The following is a 26,079-nucleotide window of genomic DNA, read 5'->3' as shown; positions in this document are numbered from 1 at the left end:
TCTGGATAAAGGCCGATTGCTTCTCCCCTAGACCCAATCCCAGTCCCAGGTGCTGCTGCCGCCTGATCCATCATCATAAGTTCGTCTGATCCATGTTTAAAATTCTAGCTTGTGGAGGAGGTTCTCACGTACACCATCTGGTTGCCGAGGAAAAGGAAATAAAGTAGACCTAGGTATATAATATGCAGGATGCCGCTCTCTTCTGTTCAAATCAGTTTTTTTAATAGGAAATGTTTTTTTATTTATACCACCTGGAAAAGTAACAAGGAGAGCAACTTGCAGAGCACATCAACACATGGAACCTCCTCAACACATGGAACCAGAGGAGGTGCCATTCCAATTATTAGAAGAAATTACAGATGGTTTCTCAGAGGACCGGAAACTTGGCGAAGGAGCATTTGGAGTGGTTTACAAGGTACGGTTTTATTGGAATGCTAGTTTCAACAGAGAAAATTAAGTACACACTGACCAAACTAGATACGGTGCTTCCAAACAGTATACATACCTACATCACATGATCTTGCTGCAATGCGGGCAGCTAGCTTATCACAAACAAAATAAGTTCCCATATACCGTATTGTGGTTTGGTAGCAGTACGCAATAGCAATCAAACCAAATCCAGTGCCTGTCCCCGCCCCCCCTGCTTTTTCAAATATCAAATGATAAGTAGGCAGTACATAGGGAAAAAAAAATGAAAATCGACATTTATTGAGTGATCACTAACAACATATCTTCAACAGGGGTTGACCAAAAATGGTGACCATGTTGCTGTGAAGATTCTTCGTGATACTATCGCCGATCTTGGCCATAAGCAGTTTCAAAACGAGTTCTATAACCTCACTAAGCTTCAACATGAAAACATTGTACGACTTTATTATTGAGTTGCATGCACCAACCAATTCAACCCAAAAGCTTAAGCTGATGGGGAGAGGTGGGCAATTCACTTATATTCCAACACTCCCCCTCACGTGGAGGCTCCCTCAGGCCTCAGACGTGGAATAGGAGCGAGCATCAATTATTTTATTTAATTGCGCTAACCAGGATTCGAACTCGAGACCTCTAGCTCTGATACCATATTGAGTTGCATGCACCAACTAATTCAACCCAAAAGCTTAAGCTGATGGGGAGAGGTGGGCAATTTACTTATATTCCAACATTTATGGCTATTGCTATCAGATAGAACAAAAATCTATGGAGTTCAATGGAATACAAGTGCTCGTTGAAGAGACACATAGAGCGCTTTGCCTTGAGTATATGTACAATGGAAGCCTTCAAAAGCATCTTTCCGGTATCATTTATGAGCATCTTAATTGTGTCATGCAAGGAAAGTGTTCTGTATATTTATGTTTGATTAGTACTCCCTTTGTAATTCTATTGCAGATGAGTTTTCTGGACTTGACTGGAACACACGGTACAAGATTATTAAAGGGACCTGTGAGGGTTTAAAACATATGCATGATGAACTGGAGAAACCTCTTCATCACTTGGACCTAAAACCTGCCAACATATTATTAGATAAGAACATGGTACCAAAGCTTGCAGATTTTGGTCTATCGAGGATCTTTGGTGATAAAGAACTAACTCGGACCACAAAAAGTCCTTTAGGAACACTGTAAGTTGAATGGCTCAAGTGCAGTTATCCCTTTTCTATTCAACTGAAATATGGGTATTACAAAATTGTTGCATGTGATGCAATGCAGTGGGTACCAGCCACCAGAATACATTGACGGGTGAAATCTCAAAAAAATTCGACATATTCAGCTTGGGTGTCTTAATGATACAGATAATTTCGGGACCTGATGGTTACCATACATGTGCAAACATGCCTGGTGACAAGTTTATTGATCTAGTGAGAAACAATCTTTATCTTTAACAAGATCAATAATTTTACAATCTAATGACGTCACATTTACATTTGAGTCGTAGCATCCTGGCTTGACAGTTTGGTTCCCCAGGTAAAAACAAATTGGAGGATCAGGTTGCAGGACACATCGAGCGATTCCATGTTTGAAGCATATTGCCACCAAGTAGAGACATGCACTCAGATAGCATTGAACTGCGTGGAGCAAGATACCCAGAAAAGGCTTGATATATCGAAGATCGTCCATAAGCTAAATCAGCTTGAAGCTGATAGTGGCAAGGTACTTAAAATCATTATTTAGTTTTGAGTAAATTCTTCCCTTATAAAGGCATATAATGGGACATTAGTACATTATATATTTTAACTACATTTGCAAACTTGGTCTCTCTTATCTTAGAATAATCTTTTAGTTGGTTAGGAATGGTTAGGGTTCAAGAAAGTAATAATAAATCACAGTTTTTTCTTTAAACCTGATACTTCAGTGCCAAAAAATGTTTTGGCAGGAAAAATCAACCCCATTGTTGCGGAAAATTTTCTTTGACTACAATCAAAATACATATTTTTAATATCTCCATACTCAAATATGATAATATTCACATGAAACTACAATTCGAGATTCGCTGTTTAAGAACTAAATTATTTGGCCAAAAGAGTAAATTAATATGATTATTTTGTGTAAACAAGTGTTGTTATTTCAAATATAAATAATCTGTAGGGTTATTTTTGCTAGATTGTAGTTTTTAGCGTATAGAACAAATTGTTATGTGCCTTAATTTATGTGAGCTAACTATACATCTAAATTGTGAGCCCATTGTAGCTACCTATGTCATAATCATGCCCTAAGTGTCTTTACAGACCTGATGGTAGAAATGATTAATGCCCTCGGCCAAAACTGAAGGCATTGTGAATTTGTGATGATATGGACTGATGGTGTGTGATTATGCTGCAACAGTCTCCGATCCCACAATGTATTTTGTTTTAATAAATAGGCTTTCTTAAATTTCATATCCAATTTATAAAGAATTATAGGATTTGACAACATAATACTGATGCTATCGGACCCGTCATGAAATTGATTTGTGTTTTCAAACTATTTTAATATTTTATTGAATTAACACTGTTCACTCATTTTTTTAGTGTCACCTTAGAGACAATATGCCATAATTGACTAAATTTATGGATCATTCGCAATTCATTTTCTAGTAGATTGAAAATCAATTGAAATCTTGCAGGGTCCCCAGAAGACAAATCACAAACCTTTTCCCAAAATGACAATAGATGAGAAGATGAAGATGAGAATGGAAAGCAATGATATTGATATCACACATAAAAAACAAGATTTCAACAACTTGATGACAAGCTCTAGTTATGATGAAGTGGAATTTGCCAATGTAAGGGAAAACTCATTATATATGGGAGAAGAATTCATTGTAGGGAGAAAAGAAGAGAAAAGGAAAATAATGGCCTCTTTACTTCAGAGCATGAAACAACAGATCACAATCCTTCCTATATATGGTATTGGAGGCATTGGCAAGACAACCTTTGCAAAATTGATTTACAATGATACATGTTTCAAATCATACTCTCGAGTATGGACCTCTGTGTCTCCAATATTTGACATGAATAAAGTCGGCAACTTTATAATTTCACAGCTATCTGGAAAGGAGAGCCAAATTGATGAAGTAGAGATGATACGTAGTTGCCTCATGGAATTACTTTTTGGTAAAAAGAAGATTCTAATTATTTTAGATGACCTATGGGAAAATAATCTATTTGAATTGAATAATTTGAAGGATATGCTAAATCTTGGTGACAGTATCAATACAATTGTTTTAGTAACCACACGTAGTAAACATGTTGCAGATAATATCAGTACTAACGTTGAACCATACCAGATAAAACCCTTGACAAATGACATGTGCTGGGACATAATAAAACAAAAAAGCAGCTTTGAAGCTAGAGATGACAAAGAACAATTAATGGATATAGGGAAGGAGATTGCTTTGAAGTGTCGAGGTGTGGCTTTGGCAGCTCAATCTCTTGGATTCATGTTGCAGCCCATGAAACTTGATCAGTGGATGGAAGTCAAAGACAGTGAAATCTGGAATGAATATATTTCAGAGGATGCCACTTTACCAAATCATGTTCTTGCATCCTTGAAGTTAAGTTGTACCAAAATGTCTCCATGCTTGATGTCATGCTTTACATACTGCGCAGTATTTCCAAAAGGTCATGAGATAATCAAAGAAGATCTAATTCACCAATGGATTTCTTTGAGTTTCATCAAGCCAACAAAATTACTCTCAGGCATGCAGCTTTGCGAGAAGTATATTGTGCAACTCCTAGGTTTGTCTTTCCTTCAACATCCAGTTTCACCCAAGGTGAGTTTTTTTTATTACATGGAACTACTGCAGTTGAACTTTTTTATTTTTCTTTCAAAATTAAAAAAAAACATATTCTATGCATCTTTTGTACAATCATAACGTGAATATAGTAGGCCTATAATGAATTGAAACATCTATGTATATAAACTCGCAACTTACCAACAATTCCTAGAAGAGAAATGCTTCGATGGTCCTCTTTTAGAAATATGCACGAATCTTGAAGCATGTTGGGGTATAATTTAATTAATTTCTTATTGGTTATCTATGGACCCACCAATTCATGTGATGCTAGTTGATCTCCATGATATGGTTACAAAACCAGCACCATCTCCGGCAACAGTGCCTATTGCCGCTGCTACCGTCAACATCGCCCCCATCGTCGACAACATCTGCCTCGTTGGCACCACCATTGCTGTCAGCCTTGATGCTGACACCACGACTGTAGTGAAGCTGCCCCCGTCAACATCCCGAGGTACCGTAGAGCAGGGAATTGAAGGCGACACCATCGTGGGCAAGCCTTCACCTTGCCCTCTTCGCCCACCGCCCACTCGCCTCAATGCAAGTTCACTTCACGACCTGCGTTGTCCTGTGCAAGCCTCTACGTAGCGCAGCCACGATCCAACTCACGCCATGCCATGCGCGGCCCTCAGCGTGCCGCCTGGTTTCGCCATGCCCTCACCGCACACGGCCCTGGTTGTTCGCGGCCTCCACGCCGCGTGTATATGCATCGGTTGGGTGTGCGACATCCAGGCTGGAAGAATCGGATCTCGCATTGCGTCAACCCCCTTTGCCCATGCGATGACATGGCCAGCCCCCACACCCTGTCCGCCGCCCCAGGACCTAGCCACATCCTACAGCAGCCCCACTAATTCGCCAAGCAGGCCACACAAAGCAACACAAGTGACGGGTGGTTTCTCAGTTCTGCGCTATGGCACCAACCACATGGTCCCCAAGCTCGGTGGTGAGGCCGAACTGCCAGTGCAGAGCTTGCTGATGGTGTTGATATGCAGTTAGGCCTCTCCACTTCTATTTCCCATGGTGCAGCACAACTATTTCTGCTAGAGCAGGCAAGTCCGTTTCTCTGCATTGCGAAGGAAAGAGGAACGGTGCTGCGGTGTGAGCCAATCATTGTTTGTGGCATGATCTTCTCTACCATGCTGCCATCTTCACCAACACTCGGCTACATCAGTATTTTTCAGCAGCCTACTGCTCAATTCTATTTGTTCGCTGCCGTTAGTATTGCTTAACCTTCATTTCAAAAATCCCAGCTCAAGGATGAGCTGTCTTGAAGGGGTGGAAAAGTGTTATGGCATGGCAGCTGGTAGTAGTTATCTATTTAGATTTGGTTTGTTAGAGAGATAAGGTTGTTAGGAGATAAGATAGGATTAGTTATTTAGATAAGATTTGTTAGGGAGTTTGTTAGGCTCCTGACCTATAAAGGCAGCCAAGGAGTCCTAGGTTTAGACAAGCAGAAAATAGATCAAAGAAGTGCAGCTCAAATCCTCCAAGGGAGGGCGAGTCACAGATCTATCTGATACCCATCTACCAATCAATAAACTACATCAGTTTGGGCATGTCCAACGGAGATCCCTAGAGACACCAGTGCATAGAGGTAGGGCTGGAAACGAGTCGAGCTGGTCGGCTCAGTGGAGCAACGAGTCGAGCAACGAGTCGAGCCAGGCTCGGCTCGGCACTTTGCTGAGCTTGGACAGCAGGCTCGGCTCGGCTCGTTCTAGGCTCGCGAGCCGGCTCGAGCCCTCTCGCGAGCCACGTGTAAAAAAGGGTGTACCTAGTGCCGTAGGCTTCCCGCACTGCGCAGGATCTGGGGAAGGGTTGTTTTAAGCGCCAAGCCTTTCCCGCACAAATGTGCAGAGGCTGGGGCTCTAACCCAGTACCTTCCGGTTGCAAACGGTAGGCTCTACCGCTGCACCAAGCCCGCCCTTCCCGAGCCACATGTGTAACAAGGACATTATTCTTAAAAAGATTTATCCATATACATATTAAATGATATTGAGAGATTGTATCAAATAATAAGTCACCATATCAACTAAATATGAAATAGTATCGTCATCAATTGATTGTCGTTCAATTAAAAACAAAATCTACAAGGTAAATTTATGATATCCTGTCTTAGGCCAAGCTCACGAGCCGGCTCGGCTCGCTACTTTGGAGAGCCAAAAAACAGGCTTGGCTCGGGCTTGCTCCGGCTCGTGAGCCTATCCGAGCCGAGCCAGGCCGCACCGAACCCGAGCTGGCTCGCGAGCTTCGAGCTTTTTTTTCCAGCCCTACATAGAGGCATCATAAGATGGGACAATAATGTGAAGAGAGGTATCGGGCGGCCAAACTTGACATGGGTGGAGGCAATCAAAAGGGACTTGAAGGAGTGGAATATCCCAAGAGAATTGTGTTTGGATAGATGTGCTTGGAAAGAAGCTATCCACGTGCCCAAACCGTGCTTAGGCCTTTTCCCTTTTAGTTCTCTCAAAAGCTTTTTTCCTCCCTTTCTCTTGCTTTCTCCTTTTGGTGACTTGTTGGGTTTCAACTCTAGCCTACCCCAACTTACTTGGGACTACAAGGCTATGTTAATGTTGTTGTATTTACCTCTCTTGAATAATTTATTTGTTTCATAAAAACAATCAACAAAAAGGTAACCATCTTGTGCATCCTAATAATCCTTCATGCATTCAAATAGGGACAATTGATTTACCTGGACTGAGAAATCTAACACTAGCATGCACTTGTGATACAGAATTCTCGAGCATACAAGAAGGGCCTCACATTGTTCACCATGCACGATCTTGTACATGATCTGGCAAGATTACTGGTTGTTGATAAAATTCTGGATGCTAGCAATACTGGAGGACGTGGCTACCAATATGCATGGCTCACTGATTGTGGCAAGCCACTAAAGTCATTGACAGATTCACCTGTCATGATAAGGGCACTGCATTTTCGAGATCATAGCCTGCAATCGCTAGAAGATGATGCATTTTTACCTTCACGTTCCCTACAGGTCATGGATGTAAGTGGGTGCCACATAGGCTACTTGCCAGCATCTATCGGTGAATTGGTTCATTTGAGGTATCTAAATGCTCCAAGGCTTCAAAGTGAAATGCTCCCGTACTCTTTCACCAAACTGTCAGAATTAATTTACATCAACCTAAGTGGGTCTAACATTTCAGCACTGCCTGATTCAATTGGTGAAATCAAAGGTCTAATGCATCTTGATATCTCAAATTGTGAGAGGATGTGCAAACTCCCAGAATCATTTGTGAACCTCAAAAACTTGGTACATCTAGACTTATCACATAGTTGGCGGATCGTAATTACAGAAAAATCTTTTGATGGTCTTACCAATATCCAACATTTGAATTTATCATATACTCTTAGTCCTGGACCAATATATGTTTCGGTGCTTCAGCAAGAAGTCATCAGGAGTCTCACCGAACTCCGATGTTTAGGTGTATCAGGATGTTTTCGGAATCGGAGGCCAGATGAGATATTAAGTTTTTTTAATTGTATTTGCACTCTTCCCAATCTAGTGCATTTGTTCTGGTCTGACAACTCAGGTCTTGTCAGATTGCCTGAAAGCATTGGCAACCTCAGGAAGCTGCATACGCTGGATCTCTCGGGTTGCTGGGACCTTGTGACGCTTCCAGAATGTATGCTTAAAATGGATAGCCTGAAGATCTTAAATGTTGCTGGCTACCCTCGTATTGATAAGTCTACAATCCCTCCATCCAAGAGCAATATTGGATTGCCATACTTTGAGGTCCATGCTAATGATGGTGAATCTACCAGTAATATTGGTTACCTATGGCATGTGAATCCACCTGAGTTGCACATAAGTAAGCTTGAGAATGTGATGTCTGCAGATGAGGTCGACAGTATAAAGTTAAATGAAAAACAGGAGATTGTATATTTGAATCTTGAGTGGACTAGAGATTCTCAGAGGTCTGTGGAGGACGTGGAAGTGTTGGAAAAACTAGTGCCACCAAAGACTTTAAATTACTTTGACCTAAGAGGTTATCAAAGTGTGAGCTTCCCAACCTGGGTTATGGGTATTATGTGGTATCTTCCTCATCTTACCAAAATTGTATTGTGGGAGTTACGTAAATGCAACAGCCTACCACCACTCGGTCAGTTACCGGGACTAAAAGAGCTAGTTATGGGAGGAATGGACAGCATTACGACAATTGAAGAGGGTTTCTGTTGTGCCGGACTGGGAGCCTTTCGTGAACTGACGAAATTTCACCTATGCCAAATGGAAAATCTGGAAGTGTGGAGCACAACTTACTCCTATGGTCAGGATGATATGCAGGAATTTATGTTCCCCCACCTTACGGATTTGTTAATTCGTGATTGCCCCAAGTTGAGATTGAAACCATGCCCACCTAAAACTGAGAGATGGAGGATAGAGAACAGCGATAATGTGCTGTCATCATGGGATGAGGAGGGGGAAATCGACCTTGCTGCATTATTGCCGTCAAGGGAAAAATGTAAGGAACTTTGGCAAGGGAAAATGGAAGTACCCACACAATGGGAAAGTTGTGGAATACCCGGAGCTTCCTATAATGCTTGTCCAGAATTTCTGACGGTGAAATACAGCAAGGTACCACTTAGACCACCCCCTCTAGCCACTCCGACCCTAAAACCCAGGTGTTAGAGTGGGGGAGAGGAGGGGTTTTATCACTGGACCAACATTCCCCCTACGGTGAGCGAGCCGCGCCGCGCCGCGCCTGTGGCTGCTGGCTGCTGGTCTCAGCGAACCCCGCAGGGGAAATCGCGCAGCGGAAGAAATGCGTGGCCGGTGGGTTTCGAACCCGGGACCTGGCTCTGGTACCAACTTAGACCACCCCCTCTAGCCACTGGACCAACCTAAAACCCAGGTGTTAGAGTGGGGGAGAGGAGGGGCTTTATCACTGGACCAACAGTACCTTTGGAACAGTGGAGGTTGTTTCACCACCTCCTTCCCACCTTTTGTTTAGCAATCACGTGCTGCACTTATGTGACGAGCAGCTCACAAGAGATCATCCGTGACCTCTCCTACATCAAATCACTGTATCTGGAAGACGGTGCTCATACGGAACTTCCGAAATGGTTGGGTGAGCTCACATGTCTTGAAATACTGAAGATATCAAAGTACCCAGGTCTAGAGGCACCACTGGAGAGCATGAAGCGACTCGCTTACCTACAGAAGCTGCTGCTAATTAATTGTGGAAGCATGTTAACACTACCGCAATCCCTCGAGTGTCTGTATTTGCATAAGTGTCCAAGACTTGCAGCCCTTCCAGAATGGCTGGGCGACCTCGCTTCCATCAAAGAACTTATTATCAGCGTGTGCGAGAGCATCGAGTCTCTGCCAGAGAGCATACAGAAGCTCGTCAGGCTTGAACAACTAGGAATTGCGGGGGCCCCAAAATTGGCGCAGTGGTGTGAATTAGTGGAGAACAAGAAGCTGGCTCACATTAGAGACAAGGTATCTCTCTATACATACAAGTCTAGATTTCCTTGTACATTATTCACTTTGAAATGGCAATTTCGTTCTTATAATGGAGTAGCAGTAAATAAAAATTTTAAATAGCAATACCATTTAAACTAACTTGAATAAAAAAATAATGATAATGACCCTGCACCCTGCTTATTAGCAACATAGGAATGGAAAAAAATATTCATGTAACACAGACTACGGGCTACTAGCCTACTACGGTACTGATCCACGCCATCCCTTCCATCTGTGCCGCCCAGATCGTTCAATCCAAACCAAGGGTGCTCAACTATTTTTGGCCAACGGGCTCCTTGCATTTCCATCGTCCTCACTTCTAGCAGATCTTGTCCGAGGAAGCACTTCCTAGTCGGGTGTGGTTGCGTGGATCTGCGTCTCCCCGGCTCAGCGTGGAATCCAAACTCTGGCACGATGGCATCCAGGGACACTATCACCAAAGGATCGGACTACGCCAGCCCTTGTCCATGACCTCCAGTCCTCCACCAAAAGCAACCAGGTAAACATCACCTCGTTCTCGTGACAGCCGACCCACCTAATCATCTGTTTTTTCTATAATTATGAGCAGTTCGAAAATGTTTTTTTGAGCTCGATATATTATCGGCGAGGATGCAGCAGAATTTCTCACCTCAAATAGGAACCAAGGAGTCATAGCCTTAATCAAATTCTTGACTATGTGCCGTGTGTCAGGTGCCGCGTCTTACCTTCCTCGCCTCGCAGGTTACGACCACAACAGGCCTACGCTTTTCTCTCCCTCTCCTTGCACCGTGCCGCCCCGCGCCGCGAAGCTGCCATACACCCGGCGACCTCGCGCTCTTCGCTAGCAGTGTTCACGCTGCTCTTACAGGCTCCTCCATCGCCATGGCTGCTATGGCCTACTGAGTTCCTTTACTTTTGGTTTTGGCCTCCTCCATCGCCATGGCTGCTGAGGTCAGGTACTTCTGTGGTTTGTTTCAATGAGAGCTTGCATACGCTTCATGTGTCAATGTGAGTATTGATTCCTATCATCCATTGCTCGATGCATAGCCACATGTATAATTGATGTATGTTAGCTGTTACTCTGTTGCGTTCGGCCACTTTCCCCTATATACTTAAGCTCCTGTCATCCATGTGTGTTCACTATATATTAGATTCAGTGTGTATGGTGCCTCCTCCAATTATTTGCCAGCAATTGCACTTTCTCCCTTTCTACTTGAGGTGAAAGGATAAGGTTGTTTTCTAATTTGCCAATGAATCATTCTAAAGCTTTCTTCTCTTCCAGATTTCTTCCAAAAAGCGATTTACTTAGACTGAAAACATTTTGATCAATTTTTAGCGCCGTATCAGCACAAGAATACATTCATGGTTTCAAAGGACAATGGAGCAGGAAAAAGGTCCTGTTACTGTCCATCGTTTTCTGCGTCTTCACTCGTCCTTCTTGAGCTGGCATGGCATGGGATGGGAATGCAACCATGCCATCGGCTGTTTTTTTTCTTTGGTAAAGAACTATTGACTTGCTTAGTTACTTGGGTGGATTTGTACTTGGCGATTCTCACTGTTCTAAACGAATCAAATATGGCCTTTCTTGATCTCCAGGTGTGGACCAGATCTTTGGTGTCAGCATCATGCAATCTAATCTAGTGCCCTCCAACCTCTGTTCATGGCTCCATTATTTCTGATCTGAGATTAATCTACGGTGTGGGTCCATGTGCTTCTATCCTAGGATCTCGAGGTTTAGTTATGGTAGATGAGGGGTATGAAATAGTTAAACACTCGAGTCAAAAAGACATGGCACTCCTTAAAAAAACGTGGAAGACACTTAAGTCAAAGTAAAATAACAAACAGGCCTCGACCTACCAAAGCGCCCACTATGGGGCTGTTACATGTAGCACAACAAATTAAAAGGTACGTACATACAGATTTCTTAATATGTATCTTGGACGTTTGTCATATTTTTCGATCGATCTACTTAGGCTATCTCCAACCATTCTTCTATCCAACTCCCTCTAAACGTATTTTTTAATATATTTTACTACTTCCTATAAATCCTCCTCTCCAACCATTCTCCCATATCCATTCTCTCTATATACTATACCTCATTCATTAATCATTTATTTATTATTTTTAAATTTTAAAAAAAATATATTGTATTTATACTACCATAATATATATTGTTATCAAGTTATGGAATTCAAATAAATTTTTTATCATAAAAAAATAACGTGATTAAAATATAGAGGGAGTTATGATCTCCCTCTGGAGGTTCAACTCTCCCCTATATGGGGGAGTTTTAGGGGAGCCGTTAGACCACCAATTTCCCCTGAAGCTCCCCCTACCAGGGGGAGGTTTGGGGGGAACGTTGGAGATGGTTAGCTCACATCTCTTCTAAGACTGGTTACTTTGACTCTTCAGGCAAATTAAGCATATATACACGACACATGTTTCTCCGTCATGCGCTCCCAATGCAAAGACACACGTGCGGCACGATGTCTGTGGATTGCAAATGCAGGGCATACTACACACATGCATCCCTGATGAGATACAGTGTACCTGAATCTGAATGCGAGACTTAACAATCTGTACGTATCGATAGATGCTACTAGCACTACTGTGATATGATGCCGATGCTACTCCCTCCATTCAAAATTACTAGTATAATGCATGCTTACTTCGTCACGTTAATGAGGTCATATTGATTTTAACCAATGACTGTGTCTGCCTGCCCTTCCATGCTCGATCTTACTATTACTAATTGAAAGTTTAAAAAAAAAAGAGAAATTTTAGAAAATCCTACAATAATCAGAAACATCTGGCCATACATTCTGATCCAAACATAATAAACTCATAATCCTTCTTAATATCTAAATCCATTCATGCAGTAAATAATCAGCTGAAATCCTAGCTGCTCGCTGCAGGTGGCGTAGGCAACTGAAGCTGTTGCATGCAGAAGCAGAGTGTACCTGGAGTGTAGAAGCTGGTATAGGGAACAACTCTAGTGTAGTGTGCAGCAGGGCCGTCTCCAACCTTGTTGATCCGGCCAGCCAGACTTTTGGTCGATGGAGAAGAAGCCATCGCCTGTGCCCACCAAAATGGAGAGCCAATGGCGTCGACAAAGCCGAGCAGATGGATGCCGTCGGGGCCCAGCATGCTGACGTCCACCTTTCCGCCGCGGCCGCGGACGAGTAGACGTAGGTGAAGGCCCGCGCGGCGTTCGTGCCCACGAGGGCGACGCGGCGGAAGGGCCCGTCGCTGTCGTTGTCGCATAGCAGCGCGGCGGCGTCCGGTGAGCGGGTCCCAGACGGCGAGGCGGGCCCGCGCGGCGCACACGCCGGTGCGGCGCAGGAGGACGCGGCCGGCGAGGGGCGGGCACGAGGCCACGGGGCGGAGAAGGTGCGGCGGGACAGGTCGTTGCCATGGACACGCACGAGGCACCTCCGTCGTGTGTTTTTTTTTTTGACAAAAAAAAGTTGGCATCTTTACTATTAAACATTCGCACTGGTCAGTCAATTGGCCTCTGTGCAAGTACGAGTAACCGACCCAGCAGATCAGATCAAGATCAAACGATGGAGGAGGAGCATGAGGAGGAGGGACAACCGCCGCCGCCAAGGCCAAGGCCAAGCGCTCCGCCGTCGCTGCCAGACGAGATCGTCGAAGAGATCTTCCTCCGCTTCCCGGCGGACGACCCCGCTAGCCTCGTCCGCCCCGCTCTCATCTGCAAGCCCTGGTCCCGCATGGCGTCAGACCCCGCCTTCCGCCGCCGCTTCCGCGACCGACCTGACCCCGGCGCCCCGATGATGGGATTCCTCTGCAACGACCTGTCACTCCACACCTCCGCCCGCTTCGTCCGCACCGTGGTGGCCTCGTGTAACGAACATAGTACCTTTTATGCCATTTCGAGTGATTTTGGTGATCGAATGACAACACAACACTTGGACTAATATGATTGTTTAGATGATCATTCTCAGGCTTTTAGGTTCAAGTGATGACAAAGAGAAAGAGAAGATAGGCATAGTAAGGCCCAAAGGGCCGCCCCTACGGGGGTTCCGCTAACCGGTTAGCGGACGGGGGTCGAGGGGGAGCCGCCCCTCGCGGGTCTCAGGGCAGCGCCCTGAAAGCTCTTCGGATCAGAAGCACCGGAAGATCCGACGCCATGGGCATCGGAGCATCCGGTGGTAGTCGGAAGAACCGACGCCATGATGTTTGGTGCAGGATGGAATCGAAGCCAAGTCAGCCTTTAGGCACCGGTTGAACCGACGGTCCAAGAAAGGGCATCGGTGCATTGGCCGTCCTTTGTACCAGAGACGATGTCAAGTGTCCAGAAGAAGTTTCTTCAGCACCGGTTCAACCGACGGTGCATCGGTGCATACCACCGGTGTAATGACGTCAGCGTCCAGGAGAAGATTCCTTCATCACCGGTTGAACCGGTGAAGCATCGGTGCAAAGCATCGGTTCAACCGGTGGTCACTGCGTCAGCTGTCAGGAGTTCAACGGCTACTTCGGTTTATGAGTGACCGGAAGAACCGACGCTACCCCTGCCAGAGGCATCGGTTCTTCCGGTGGTACGCAGATTTTCAGCTGACCGTTAGAGCAACGGCTACAAGATTTGGTGGCCTATATATACGCCTCACCCCGGCCATTTGAAGTTTGCTGGAGTTGCTGGACATCCCACACACACCCAAGAACATCTCCAAGCCATACAAAAGCATCAAGATCATATCCTTAGCCCTTAGCACACTTTGAAAAGTGTTGTGTATAGGATTAGCTCTTAGTGAGTGAGATTGCAAGGCTTCAAGCCTTTGTGCTGTGGTTCATTAGCGAACCAAGTCAAGAGCTTGGTGCGCCGGCACCTTGGAGCGTGAAGCTCGCCGGCAACGTCATCGACCCTCCGACTTGGTGTGGAGCGGCGACGACATCTTTGTGCGGGGGACGTGGAGACCCCCATCCTTTGTGGAGAAGCTCCTTAGTGGAACCTGGGGCCAAGTTGACCGTGATTGTGTTCACGGAAGAGACTTGGTGGCCGAGTAGCAATACTCTTAGTGAGTGCTACAACAACGTGGATGTAGGTGTGCCTTTGTGGCTAACCGAACCACGGGATAAACACCCGCGTCAAGAGTTTGCTATCTCCTATCCCGCTCTTTAAGCTTCCGCATTTCATACTAGCAATTTGTGTGCCTTTACTTTCATAGAATAGTTTCTTAATAGGAAAGGCTATAGGTTGCTAAACTCTTTTGGGATAGGGGTTTTACACTTGAACAACCTAGTTGCACATCTAGATAGCATGTTTTAGTTTAAGTTTTGTGCAAACTAGTTGGAGCCATAGGTCTAAGTTTTTATTAGTGCCTAATTCACCCCCCCTCTTAGGCTAGAGCACCCGATCACTTTCACCTCGTGCCCGCCGCCGCTCGCCGACCGCTAAACTTTTGCCATTCAATGGAAACATGGGGGTTGACAATTTTGGGCTAGTTTTATGAATGCAAATAGAACGCCCCTTTGCTTTGGAACCTTTGTAATGAAGAATGATTCTCAAATTAGGTTTTGGGAGGACTATTGGTAGGAAAATACAACCCTGCAAGAAAAGCACCATGTCTTATACAATATCATGCGATGTAAACAAGATACTTATGCATAAGTTTGCGTACCTTCTCCATAACTAGTCTTGGAAATTAGGCAAAAAATAACGGAGTGGAAATATTTGTATTCATGTATAAGTAATACCTTTTCTAACAAAATGAGCAAGATGTTTTTCTTTGGAATTTACATTTAAATGGATAAGTTTTAGTGAATTATTGTTATCTTGCTCTAATTAACCCTCAAAATGAAGACTAGATTAATATCTTTGCATGTTACTAGTATTTATCTAAGCAAAGCAAAAGCATTGCCGCACGAGCGCTGGTGCAGTTGCTCACGAGTCAGCTCAGCTGTCCCTACAACAAAGTCCCAATGCACTCCATCATCATCAGCCGGCTGCCTGCACCTTCCCTGCGGTCAGTGGAGTGGAGTGTCGCACTTGGCTTCCACCAAACCATGGAGGAGCCGTCAAGGCCACGCCCTCCGCCGGCGCTGCCGGACGAGGTCGTGGAAGAGATCCTCCTCCGCACCCCGCCCGACGACCCCGCGCGCCTCCTCTGCGCCGCGCTCGTCTGCAATCCCTGGTGCCGCCTCGTCTCGGCCCGGCCATTCCGCCGCCGCTTCCGCGACCGCGCCGGCCCCGCCCCGATGCTGGGCTTCCTCTGCAACGACGTGCCCCGCCTCGTGGGCACCCGCGCCGAGGCCCTGTCCACGCGCTTCGTCCGCACCGCGCCCTCGTGCCCGCCCCTTGCCGCGCGCCGCGGCTGGCACGCGCTCGACGCCCGCGCCGGCCGCGTCCTCCTCCAGCGCGCCGCCGAGGCTCCCGCGACGGTCCGCCTCGCCGTCTGGGACCCGTACTCTGCCCCCGCCGGCGCAGGCCACCACCTTGACCTCCCGGGGCCCGTGCTGCCGCGGCCCCCGCGCAGCTGGAACGCCGCGCTGCTCTGCTCTGCGACGACGACAACGACGACGACGACGGGCCCTTCCGCGTCGTCGTCGTGGGCACGGATGCCGAGGGGATGTTCGCCTGCGTCTACTCGTCGTCTGAGCCAGAAGCGTTGAGCCGTCCGACCTACGCGGCGCCTCCTCCGCCTCCTCATCAGCAGCACCGTGGTGCCATCGGTGGCGGTGAGCCGGTGACCACGTCGATGCGGCGCGCGGCGCCCTGGCCGGGAACGCGCTCCACTTCGTTCTGCAGAGGAGGTTCAGGGTTCTGAGATACGATCTGGGCACGCGCCACATGTCCGTGCTCCACCTGCCCCCGGCGTCCCATAACCAGCGCATCGTGCTCACCACGACGGAGGACGGCGGCCGTCTTGGGTTCGCGAGGATGGAAGAAGGCTACAGGCTCTGCCTCTGGGACATGGTGGGAACGACGACGGGATGGACCAAGGGCAGAGTGATCGAGCTTAAGGCACTGCTCCCCGTCATCGATTTGCTCGGGTTTGCCCATGGCCTTGGCGTCATCTTGGTGGGCACGGTCGACGGCTTCTTCTCCGTTGATCAACAGACTGGTCGGATCAACAAGGTCGGAGACGGCCCTGGCTTCTACAATCTTGTTCCATATGTCAGCTTCTGCACTCCAGGTACTACACTACAGCGGGTTCAATTGCCAACACCATCAGAAATGAGTGAGATTTCAGATCAGCTGATGCTGTTTTCATGTCTTTTTCTTCTTCTGTTTCTTCAGCACTGGAAAGGGCATCTAAAAACGAAGAACCAACCACGAATGCATGAACAGTAGTGCATGGTCCCTCCAAAATCAAGAGGGAGGGGAAGCTACCGTTGGCTTGTGGTAGGATCACCCTTGGCCCTCGGGGTATCTGCGATTTGGCTGCCGGTTTGCTGTGCTGGAGGCCTTGACGCTGTAGTCAACGGTGTGATTGGCTAGGAGAGACAATTGTGTGACAGTGCAAACTTATTCTAGGTTTTTGTTTTGGCTGATCTTGATATGATAACATCACGTGCTGACTATAAAGTCATGAAGAATATTTCGTGGAATGGTTCTGCAATAGATTGGTTGATCTGTGGAATATTTTAGTTGTCATTGTTTATGAGGCTATGTACAATGGCGCAGGGCATATGGTGAGGCATACACTATTTAGACACTGTAGATGCACTGTAGACTCTACAGAGTGGGGTGGGATCAGACAGAGAGGAGGGAGGATCTATTACTGTAACACCTAAATTTTGAGCCCTTTAAAAATTTTGCAAAAAAAAAATCTTGAAGTTTCAAAACCCCTTTAAAAATTTTCTTAAACCCTTTAGTAGTTTAGATTTTTTCCTTGAAAATAAAAACATTTCAAAAAGTGTTTCAAAAGTTTTTGAGTACTCTTTGAGTTGTTGTGGTTGAAATAAAATTTGTTGTGCTTTTGTGTGCCCCAAACTCTTCAAAATTCAAATCAAATTTGAAATCCAACTCCTTTAGAAATTGTTTAAACCTTAAAACCCTTATCGGGCTGCCCCCTTCCCTTTCCCCCCGCACGGCCCGCTCCCCTGGCCCATCGCTGCCCGCTCCCCTCCCCGCCTGGGCCGCGCCGCGCCAGCCCACTCCCCCGCGCCCGCGCGCTCCGGCCCGCGCACACGCCGAAGCCGCCTCCGCCGCTCGCCAAGCCGCCTTCGCCCCAGCGCCCACGCCCGGCCGCCCTCCTCCTTTCTTCTACCTCCTGCGCCCGGCCCCTACCGCCGCTCGGGCCACGTGGCTGACAGCCTGAGCTCGAGCCTGAGCTCGCCTCACCCCTACCTCACCCGGCCCCCACTCCTCACCCAGGCCCCTACCCTACTCGAGCAGCGCGTCCCTCCCTCTTCCTCTCTGCTCAGCCCGGCCCCTACACCGCCACCGCCATTGGAGCCGGGAAGCTTCCCGAGCTCCTTCCCCGGCCCGAACCGACCTAGCTCGCCTATAAATGGGAGCCCAACCCCTCTGTGCTCCTTTTCGCCCCAGCCCAGGAGCTCCACCGCCCCCCACTGAGCCCAATCGCGCACGCCGCCACCCCCTCGCATTCCGGCCGCCTCTGCGCCACCGCGCAATTGGCCGCCGGCGCCCCGCATTGCTCTGCCCAGCTAGCTGGTAAGCTTTGCCGTGACCTGCACTTGCCTCTAGGCTAGTTCCAAAGCAGCCTAAGGCCCTCCCCTCCATGGAACGCCGAAGTCGGCGTGACACCGCCGCGCGCAGCCGAGACCTCGCCGTGGCGAGCTCGCAGCTGCGCCGTAGAAACTTTCTGACCCGTTAGCACCCACGAACCGGCACGAACACGCCCTGAACGGCTTGCGCCGGCGAGCTCCGCCGCGCAGAGCCGCCGCAACTCATGCCCGAGCTGCCCAGAGCCTCGCCGAGCCCCGCTAGTAGCCCAGGTGGATTACCCATGACGCGTGGAACCTCCCAGATCCAAACCCGAGCCGTTTCGACCCCCGGAGCACCGAAAACGGTCAACTCCGGCGAGCCACCGCCGCCTAGAGTTGATCTCAGCCGTCCGATCCGAGATCAACGCGCAAGATTAGAACATACTGGTTTGCCTAGACTTTTTAGAAATCAACCCGCGGTCCAGCCCAGTTCAAAAATAATTAGATCTAAGCCCCTGACTTTACGGCTTAAACCCTGAGGTTTTAAATTATAGAACCCGCCGTCCTCGGGCCGATTCTTACACGCCGACCCTCGGAAATTAAGTATTATTTACATTTAGGTCCCCGGTTTTTACAAAAACACCCTTGGTTCATCTTTTTCAAGGTTTAAAACTTTCCTACGCTATAACTTTCACATATTTCATCCAAATTTGATAATTCTTGTTTGTAAAATTTTCTAAAATCAAGATCTACGCAACCAAATCAGTTTTACTTAAATAAAATTTTATTTTCATATGTTGTTTGATCGTGTTTGTCCGAGTAGTTAGTAACGTTCGACGTTCGCGCGTAGGTTCGAACGACGCCGAGTTCGACGATGACCCAGAGGACCCGGGCTATGTGGAAGATCAAGTCAAAGAGTTTGAAGGCAAGTCCTATCGCCCCTCCTTGATCATGTTGAACCCAGATTTTCATAAACATAAAATATGACCAACTTTTAATGAACTTATGCATGTTGTGTCTTTTAGAATGTTTTTCTCCTCACCAAGAGTTACCCAAGTTTGTGTAAGCCACTCCTTGATCTTGAGCACCCTGATCCCTTGATAACCCTAGGTCAAAAGTTATTATTTCAAATGCTTAGGCTAGGTGCTTCGCGACCGCAAAACTTTAAAAAACAGCTTTTCTCGTTTGAGTTCAAAAATAGTTTTAAAATTGTTTTGAGCTGGGAAAGACATGGCTATGCACCTACTTTGTGCATATGCTACGGAGAGTCTGCCCTGGCATATAAGGATTGTCATTGTGGTCATCACCTAGCATGTATTTCGTGCAACCACATGTCCGACCTAGGACGGACTTGGTCACGAACCCATAGGCTTAAAGCCGCAACTCACCTGGAGGTAGGGTGCAACGGATACCAGGAGCGGACCTAGGATCTGTGTGGCGTACTAGAGTCTGGCCCTGGCATGGGACCTGTGTGGCATACCATGTCGTAAACTATATGAGATATCCTTGATTGACTGTGTGCTAATTTGGGCCTCTGGTGGTTCCGTGGTGATTGTGGGCTTTATGTCCTATGCGTGTGCGGGATCGAGTTGTGCTTGACGCAACTCAAGCACATCATGTGGGTAAAGTGTACAAACTCTGCAGAGGTTAAACCTATCCGGATAGCCGTGCCTGCGGTATCAGGCATGCTATGGTGAGTCACAATGATTAGACTTTAAAAGGGTTCTGTGTGGGTGTCAGTTGATATAGATCCCCGAGCTCGGACCGCAAGCACGGCCATCCGGATAGGTTTAACCTCTGCAAAGTTTATACACTTTACCCACATGATGTGCTTGAGTTGCGTCAAGCACAACTCGATCCCGCACACGCATAGGACACAGAGCCCACAATCACCACGGAACCACCAGGGCCCAAAATTGGCACACGGCAATTCAAGGATATCTCATATAGCTTACGACATGGTACGCCACATAGGTCCCATGCGAGGCTAGACTCTGGTACGCCACACAGGTCCCAGGTCTGCTCCTGGTGTCCGTTGCACCCTGCCTCTAGGTGAATTGCGGCTTTAAGCCTATGGGTTCGTGACCAAGTCCGTCCTAGGTCGGACATGTGGTTGCACGAAAATATATGCTAGGTGACGACCACAACGACAATCCTTATATGCTAGGGCAGACTCTCCGTAGCATACACACAAAGTAGGTGCATAGCCATGTCTTTCCCAGCTCAAAACAATTTTAAAACCATTTTTGAACTCACACGAGAAAAGTTATTTTTGAAGGTTTTGCGGTCGCTAAGCACATAGCCTAAGCATTTCAAATAATATTTTTGGCCTAGGGTTATCAAGGGATCAGGGTGATCAAGATCAAGGAGTGGCTTAAATAAACTTGGGTAACCTCTAGTGAGGAGAAAAACATTCTAAAAGACATAACATGCATAAGTTCATTAAAGTTGGTCATATTTTATGTTTATGAAAAATTGGGTTCAACATGATCAAGGAGGGGGTGATAGGACTTGCCTTCAAATTCTTCGGCTTGATCTTCTATGTAATCCGGGTCCTCTGGGTCGTCGTCGAACTCGGCGTCGTTTGAACCTACGCGCGAACGTCGAACGTTACTAACTAATCGGACGAACACGATCAAACAAATCAAACAACTTATGAAAATAACTTTTATTTAAGTAAAATTGATTTAGTTGTGTAGATCTTGATTTTAGAGATAAGAATCATCAAATTTGGATGAAATCTGTGAAAGTTATAGCTTAGGGAAGTTTTAAACCTTGAAAAAGTTGTATTAGGGGTGTTTTTGTAAAAACTAGGGACCTAAACGTAATTAAAATTTAATTCTAGAGGGTCAGCTTGTAAAACTTGGCCCGAGGACGGCGGGTTCAATTATTTAAAAGCTCAGGGTTTAAACCGTAAAGTCAGGGGCTCGGATCTAATTATTTTTGAACTGGGCTGGACCGCGGGTTGATTTCCAAAAGTTCCGGGGCCCTTTAGAAATCTTCCCTGGGCGAACCGGTATGTTTTAATCTCGTGCGCCCGCTCTGGATTGGATGGCCCAGATCGAACGCACGTGCGGGGCAGCGGCGCTGGGGGTCGGGATTTCATCCCCACGGCGGTGCGCGGCGGAGGCTCGCCAGAGTTCGCCGTAAACGGTGCTCCGGTGGTCGTTTCGGCACGGGCTTGGGTCTGGGAGGTTCAGGTTGACATGGGTGATCCCCCTAGGGCCTTAGCTAGGGGTTGCAGGGGCTGCAGCGCCGAGCGCAGCAGCGGGGCGGCGCTGCGGCGGCAAAACTCGTCGGCGTGCGCGTTCGGGCCTCGCCGGGGCTCGGTTTCGGGGTTAAAAGGTTCGGGGTGCTAGCGCGGGATAGCAGAAAGCTTAGTCAAGGCATGCGCGGGGTTTGGCTGGGGCAGCACTGAGCTCGCCATGGCGAGGCTTTGGCGGCGCGCGGCGGCATCACACCGGCGCCGGTGTTCCGGCCCTGGGAAGGCCCTAGGGGCACGGGTTTGGCCTAGGAGCAAGGTGGGGGCAAGGCGAAGCTCACTTGAGCATCGGTTTGGGCAACACAGGGTTGACGGCGGCCAATCGCGCGGTGGCGCAGAGGCGGCCGGTGGGAGGGAAGAAGGGGGTACGGGCGATTGAGCTCGGTGGAGGGCAATGGCGCGGCTTGGATGGGGCGAAAAGGAGCGCAGGAGGGCTGGGGTCTCATTTATAGGCCAAGGAGAGGCGGTTCGGGCGAGGAAAGCTCGGGGAGCTCACTGACCATCAATGGCGGTGCGGTGTAGGGGCCGAGCGCGAGCAGGGAGAGGGAGAGGGGCGCGCGGCTCGGGTTAGGTAGGGGCTAGGGTGAGGAAGTGGGGGCCGAGCGTGGGGAGGCGAGGGCGGGCTCGCCTCGGTGGGACACGTGTCCGGGCGTGGAGGTAGGGGCCGGCCGGCGAGAGGAAGGAGATGGGGGAGGAGTAAGACGGTGCTGGAGGGCGAGTGCGGGCGCGAAGGCAGAAAGCGGAGCGGCAGAGGCGGCTTGGCGCGGGCGGGCTGGCGAGTGCGCGCGCGCGTGCGGGCCGACGCGCGCAGCCCAGGCGGGGAGCGAGGCGCGGGCAGCGCTGGGCCATGCAGGGAGAAAGGGTGGGCGGCGGCCCGGTTTAGGGTTTAGGGTTTAATCTTTTTCAAAAGAAGTTTGGATTCAAATTTGGTTTGAAATTTGAAAAGTTTTGGCCACACACAAACACAACCAATTTTATTTAAGCCAAAACAACTTAAAGAGCACTCAAAAACTTTTGAAACACTTTTTGAAATGTTTTTATTTCAAAAAAAGGTTTAAACTATAAAGGGTTTAAGAAATTTTGAAATCACTTTGAAACTCAAAATTTTATTTTGCAAAATTTTTTAAAAAAGGGCTCAAAATTTGGGTGTCACAAGTTTCACATCACATCTCGTCTCATCATCTCATAACATTTTCTTCGGAAATACTTAAATAACTGCTTGAATTCCTCACCCAAAACAAAAAAAAAATCTGAATTTCAGTTCTGCCAAACTCTGACCCACCAGCACTGCTAATTCTAGCTTAAAGCCAAGTAAGAACCTACTAACTGCTGTATTAGTAATTATTTCTGGTAATTTTATACAGGATCACATGACATCATCATGTTCACCGTCTTCCAACCACCATTCTAGCGGCAGCTGCAGTCCAGCACGATTTAGAATTGCTTTGAACTGAACCTTTCTATTACATCACTTGTCTCTTCTCTGTTTCCTCTTGTGAGGAAAAACAGGGTCAAAGCTTACAATACTAGAACACTGCCATTCTATCTTATTATAGACAAATATTCCCCTTCAGCCGTATGAAGCATACATACGTACGTGCAAGAATCCATTTTAGTGGTGATGGCCACGGATCCATGGATGCAGAGCATCCAACAGAAGCTTGTCCACTTGCTGGTACACCCACATCCTCCCGTTGCCCCATAGCAATGTGGTTAGAACCACGATGGCCAAGCCTGAAAGGAACCCTGCCTCAACTGACAAAATTTCCCAGTTGAACTCTTTAGAAGATGAAGAAGAGACGTGTGTAGCAGCAGTTGAGGGTGCCTGGCTCACGTCACACAGTAGTGGAAGCGGCTTCCCACACAACCCATCGTTCCCTACAAATGATGTGACCGGGAACGTTAAGAACTGGCTGGACTGTGGTATCATCCCTGACAGGTGGTTGTAGGAGAGGTCAAGCACCTCAAGAAATGACATGAGTGCCATGGCAGGAGGGATCTCTCCGGAAAGCTGGTTGAAGGAGAGATCAAGTGACTCCAGCTGCACCATGTTCACGACCCGGGGAGGGATCCCGCCGATGAAGGAGTTCTTGGATAGGTTGAGCCCCTTGAGAGACTTTAAGTCACCGATCTCGTCAGGGATGACACCTTCAAATTTGTTGTTGGAGAGATCAAGGGACATGAAGACTGAAAGTATTTGTACCAGAGTTGTTTCTTGCCCCTTGAGTGTGACCGTGACTGACTCCCTGTAGTTTGGTTGGTAATCTGGAGATGCTGCTACTGATGCCACAACTTCAACATACGTGCTGGAAACTTGTGAAGAAACCACCATCATAGCTTTCAACTGCTTGAGGAATCCTATAGGTATGCTTCCATTAAAAGAGTTTGAAGAAAGGTCCAGAATCTGCAGCTCTGTAAAGAAGGGGTGCAACCCATAGTGATCAATGGTACCATGGAACTGGTTTGCCCGTAGGACAAGCACTTTCAACAAAGGAAGAACACCAAGCCACTCTGGGAACATGTCCATGATCAAGTTGTTTCCTAGGTCTATGACTTTTAGCTTGGCACAATTGATCATTGACACCGGCACCTTCCCTTCCAACTTGTTGCCATTGAGATCTATTACTTGAAGTGCACATTCCTCGCCGATGTCATGCGGCAAGGATCCATTGAAATTGTTACCTCTCAAGTTGAGTATCTCAAGGGCCTTGTTATGTTTTAACAAACAAAGTGGTATTAATCCACTCAAATTGTTAAATGAAAGGTCTAGAACTCCGATATCAGTTGCATTGCAGATCAAATGGGAAATTTCTCCGCTAAGGCTATTGTGTGCCAATGACAAGGAAATGGCAGAGCCAACGTGTGACCAAAACTCAGGGATGATAGAAGAGCTGAAATGGTTATTGGAATAGTCCAATCGATTTGTTCCCGATGGGGGTAGTGGGATAACCCCCTCAATCTTGTTGGAATGGAGATCCAGATCAATAACCGAGCTATGTGACAGATTTGTAGCAACACTGGTAAATAAATTGTGTGAGAGATCAATGCTATAGGGTGAAAATTCTCCAGTTCCCCATATCCAATCGGGTATGTGTCCACCAATATTATTGTTTGAGAGGTCCAACCCTTTAGTCGATCTTAGGTGCATCAAGAATTCTGGGACGTATGTTAGATTACATGATGCCAAGCTCAGTGACCAAATAATTGGATATTCTGCATAGGACTGATTGCCACCTTCCTCTACAACAGATAACATATTATATGACAGTGATAGATAGTCAAGCTCCTTGTAATTCTTTATAAAGCTTAGATCCACATTTCCAGTGAAGTTATTTGACGAAAGATCCAACCAATTCATACCTACAAGCTCCGACAATAGTTTTGGGACTGGTCCTTGCAGTCTGTTATTGCTAAGATCAATGAACAATGTCAAATTAGAAGATATGTTGGGATGCAACAGAAAATTTCCGGTGAGATTGTTTTGGGACAGACTCAAAAACTCCAAAGAAGGGAGAGAAAACAAAGATGCGGGTATCACTCCACTAATGGAGTTGTTACTAAGATCAACTGCAGTTAGGTTACGTAGAGCAAGGTAGCCATCTGAAGGTAATGAACCAGTTAGGTTGTTACCTGACAAGTAAATCGACGAAAGCATCGGCCATTGGGTGAAGGGTGGGACGGGGCCATGGAATTGGCAATCCGAAAGGCCCAACAATGTCAGGTTTCGAAGGTTACCAATAGATTCCGGTATTTCCCCTGAGAATTTAGTTCTAGAGAGATCTAAGATCTGCAACGCACTACCCTGTACGAACTCCGGCAACTCTCCACGGAGATTCTCATTCCATGATAGATCCAAGGAGATCAAGCTTTTCATATGAAATATCAAGGAAGGGAAGGTCCCTGTCAGCCCACAGCTTGCAAGGCTAAGGATGGCCAACGACGAGAGCTCCGCAAAACGTTCTAGCACGGGAGGAGGGCCACTGAATTTGGTGCCATCGAGATTCAGAGTGGAAAGAAACGGGAGCTTGGCAAGAACAGTATTAAAATCGCCACCAGTGATTGTGCAGTCCATCATCAACAGATCCTTGAGACCTGATGTGGTATTGGTAGAAGAAGGCCTTGGACTTGGGCAGGCGGTGGCCGAGATGTTTACATTTTCGAGATGTAGATTTTCGAGATTACTAAGGCTGCCAATCAAGGCATGGAGGCTGAAATTTCTAAAATCAAAGCCTGAGAGGTCTAGCGTGACTAAATTAGCAAGCATGGGAAGAAATCGGGGATCGGTAAGAACACTGCAAAGATGGCCGCCCGTGATAGTACAATCTTTGATGCTTAGCCTTTTGAGACCTGATGATAATGGCGCGATATTGGTGGTGGAAGAGGCATGCGCCGAATCGGCGGGACTGACGACAGAAATGTTGGCATGATGAAGAGTTAGCTCTTGGAGGCTGCCAAGGTT

At 47.2% G+C, this 26,079-nt stretch overlaps 2 protein-coding genes and 1 pseudogene across 2 annotated transcripts; 2 read left to right on the top strand and 1 right to left on the bottom strand.

Moving 5' to 3' along the window:
* Nucleotides 1–306: 306 nt before the first annotated feature.
* On the top strand, nt 307–10,970 carry LOC120645925 (annotated as a pseudogene).
* A 5,457-nt stretch (nt 10,971–16,427) lies between these two features.
* LOC120646393 lies at nt 16,428–17,330 on the top strand. Its single transcript, XM_039922974.1, has 2 exons — nt 16,428–16,881; nt 16,986–17,330. The coding sequence occupies exons 1-2, from the start codon at nt 16,536–16,538 to the stop codon at nt 17,030–17,032; spliced, it is 393 nt and encodes a 130-aa protein (XP_039778908.1). The 5' UTR covers nt 16,428–16,535; the 3' UTR covers nt 17,033–17,330.
* A 5,902-nt stretch (nt 17,331–23,232) lies between these two features.
* Nucleotides 23,233–24,198, bottom strand: LOC120645924 (receptor-like protein Cf-9 homolog). The gene has a single exon (XM_039922634.1). The coding sequence runs from the start codon at nt 24,196–24,198 to the stop codon at nt 23,233–23,235; it is 966 nt and encodes a 321-aa protein (XP_039778568.1).
* Between the last annotated feature and the right edge of the window lie 1,881 nt (nt 24,199–26,079).

Source organism: Panicum virgatum, chromosome 8K, assembly GCF_016808335.1.
Source record: "Panicum virgatum strain AP13 chromosome 8K, P.virgatum_v5, whole genome shotgun sequence".
NCBI classification, from domain to species: domain Eukaryota; kingdom Viridiplantae; phylum Streptophyta; class Magnoliopsida; order Poales; family Poaceae; genus Panicum; species Panicum virgatum.
The sequence above is the reverse complement of the archived record's forward strand: the minus strand, read 5'-3'. Positions and strand labels throughout refer to the sequence as shown.

Bases quoted from the DNA above. Each gene is read 5' to 3' on its own strand.
- LOC120646393 (XM_039922974.1), top strand. From the start codon at position 16,536: ATGTCCGTGCTCCACCTGCCCCCGGCGTCCCATAACCAGCGCATCGTG. The intron at 16,882-16,985 runs GTACTACACTAC...CTGTTTCTTCAG, and splicing joins TGTCAGCTTCTGCACTCCAG to CACTGGAAAGGGCATCTAAA.
- LOC120645924 (XM_039922634.1), bottom strand. From the start codon at position 24,198: ATGATCAATTGTGCCAAGCTAAAAGTCATAGACCTAGGAAACAACTTG.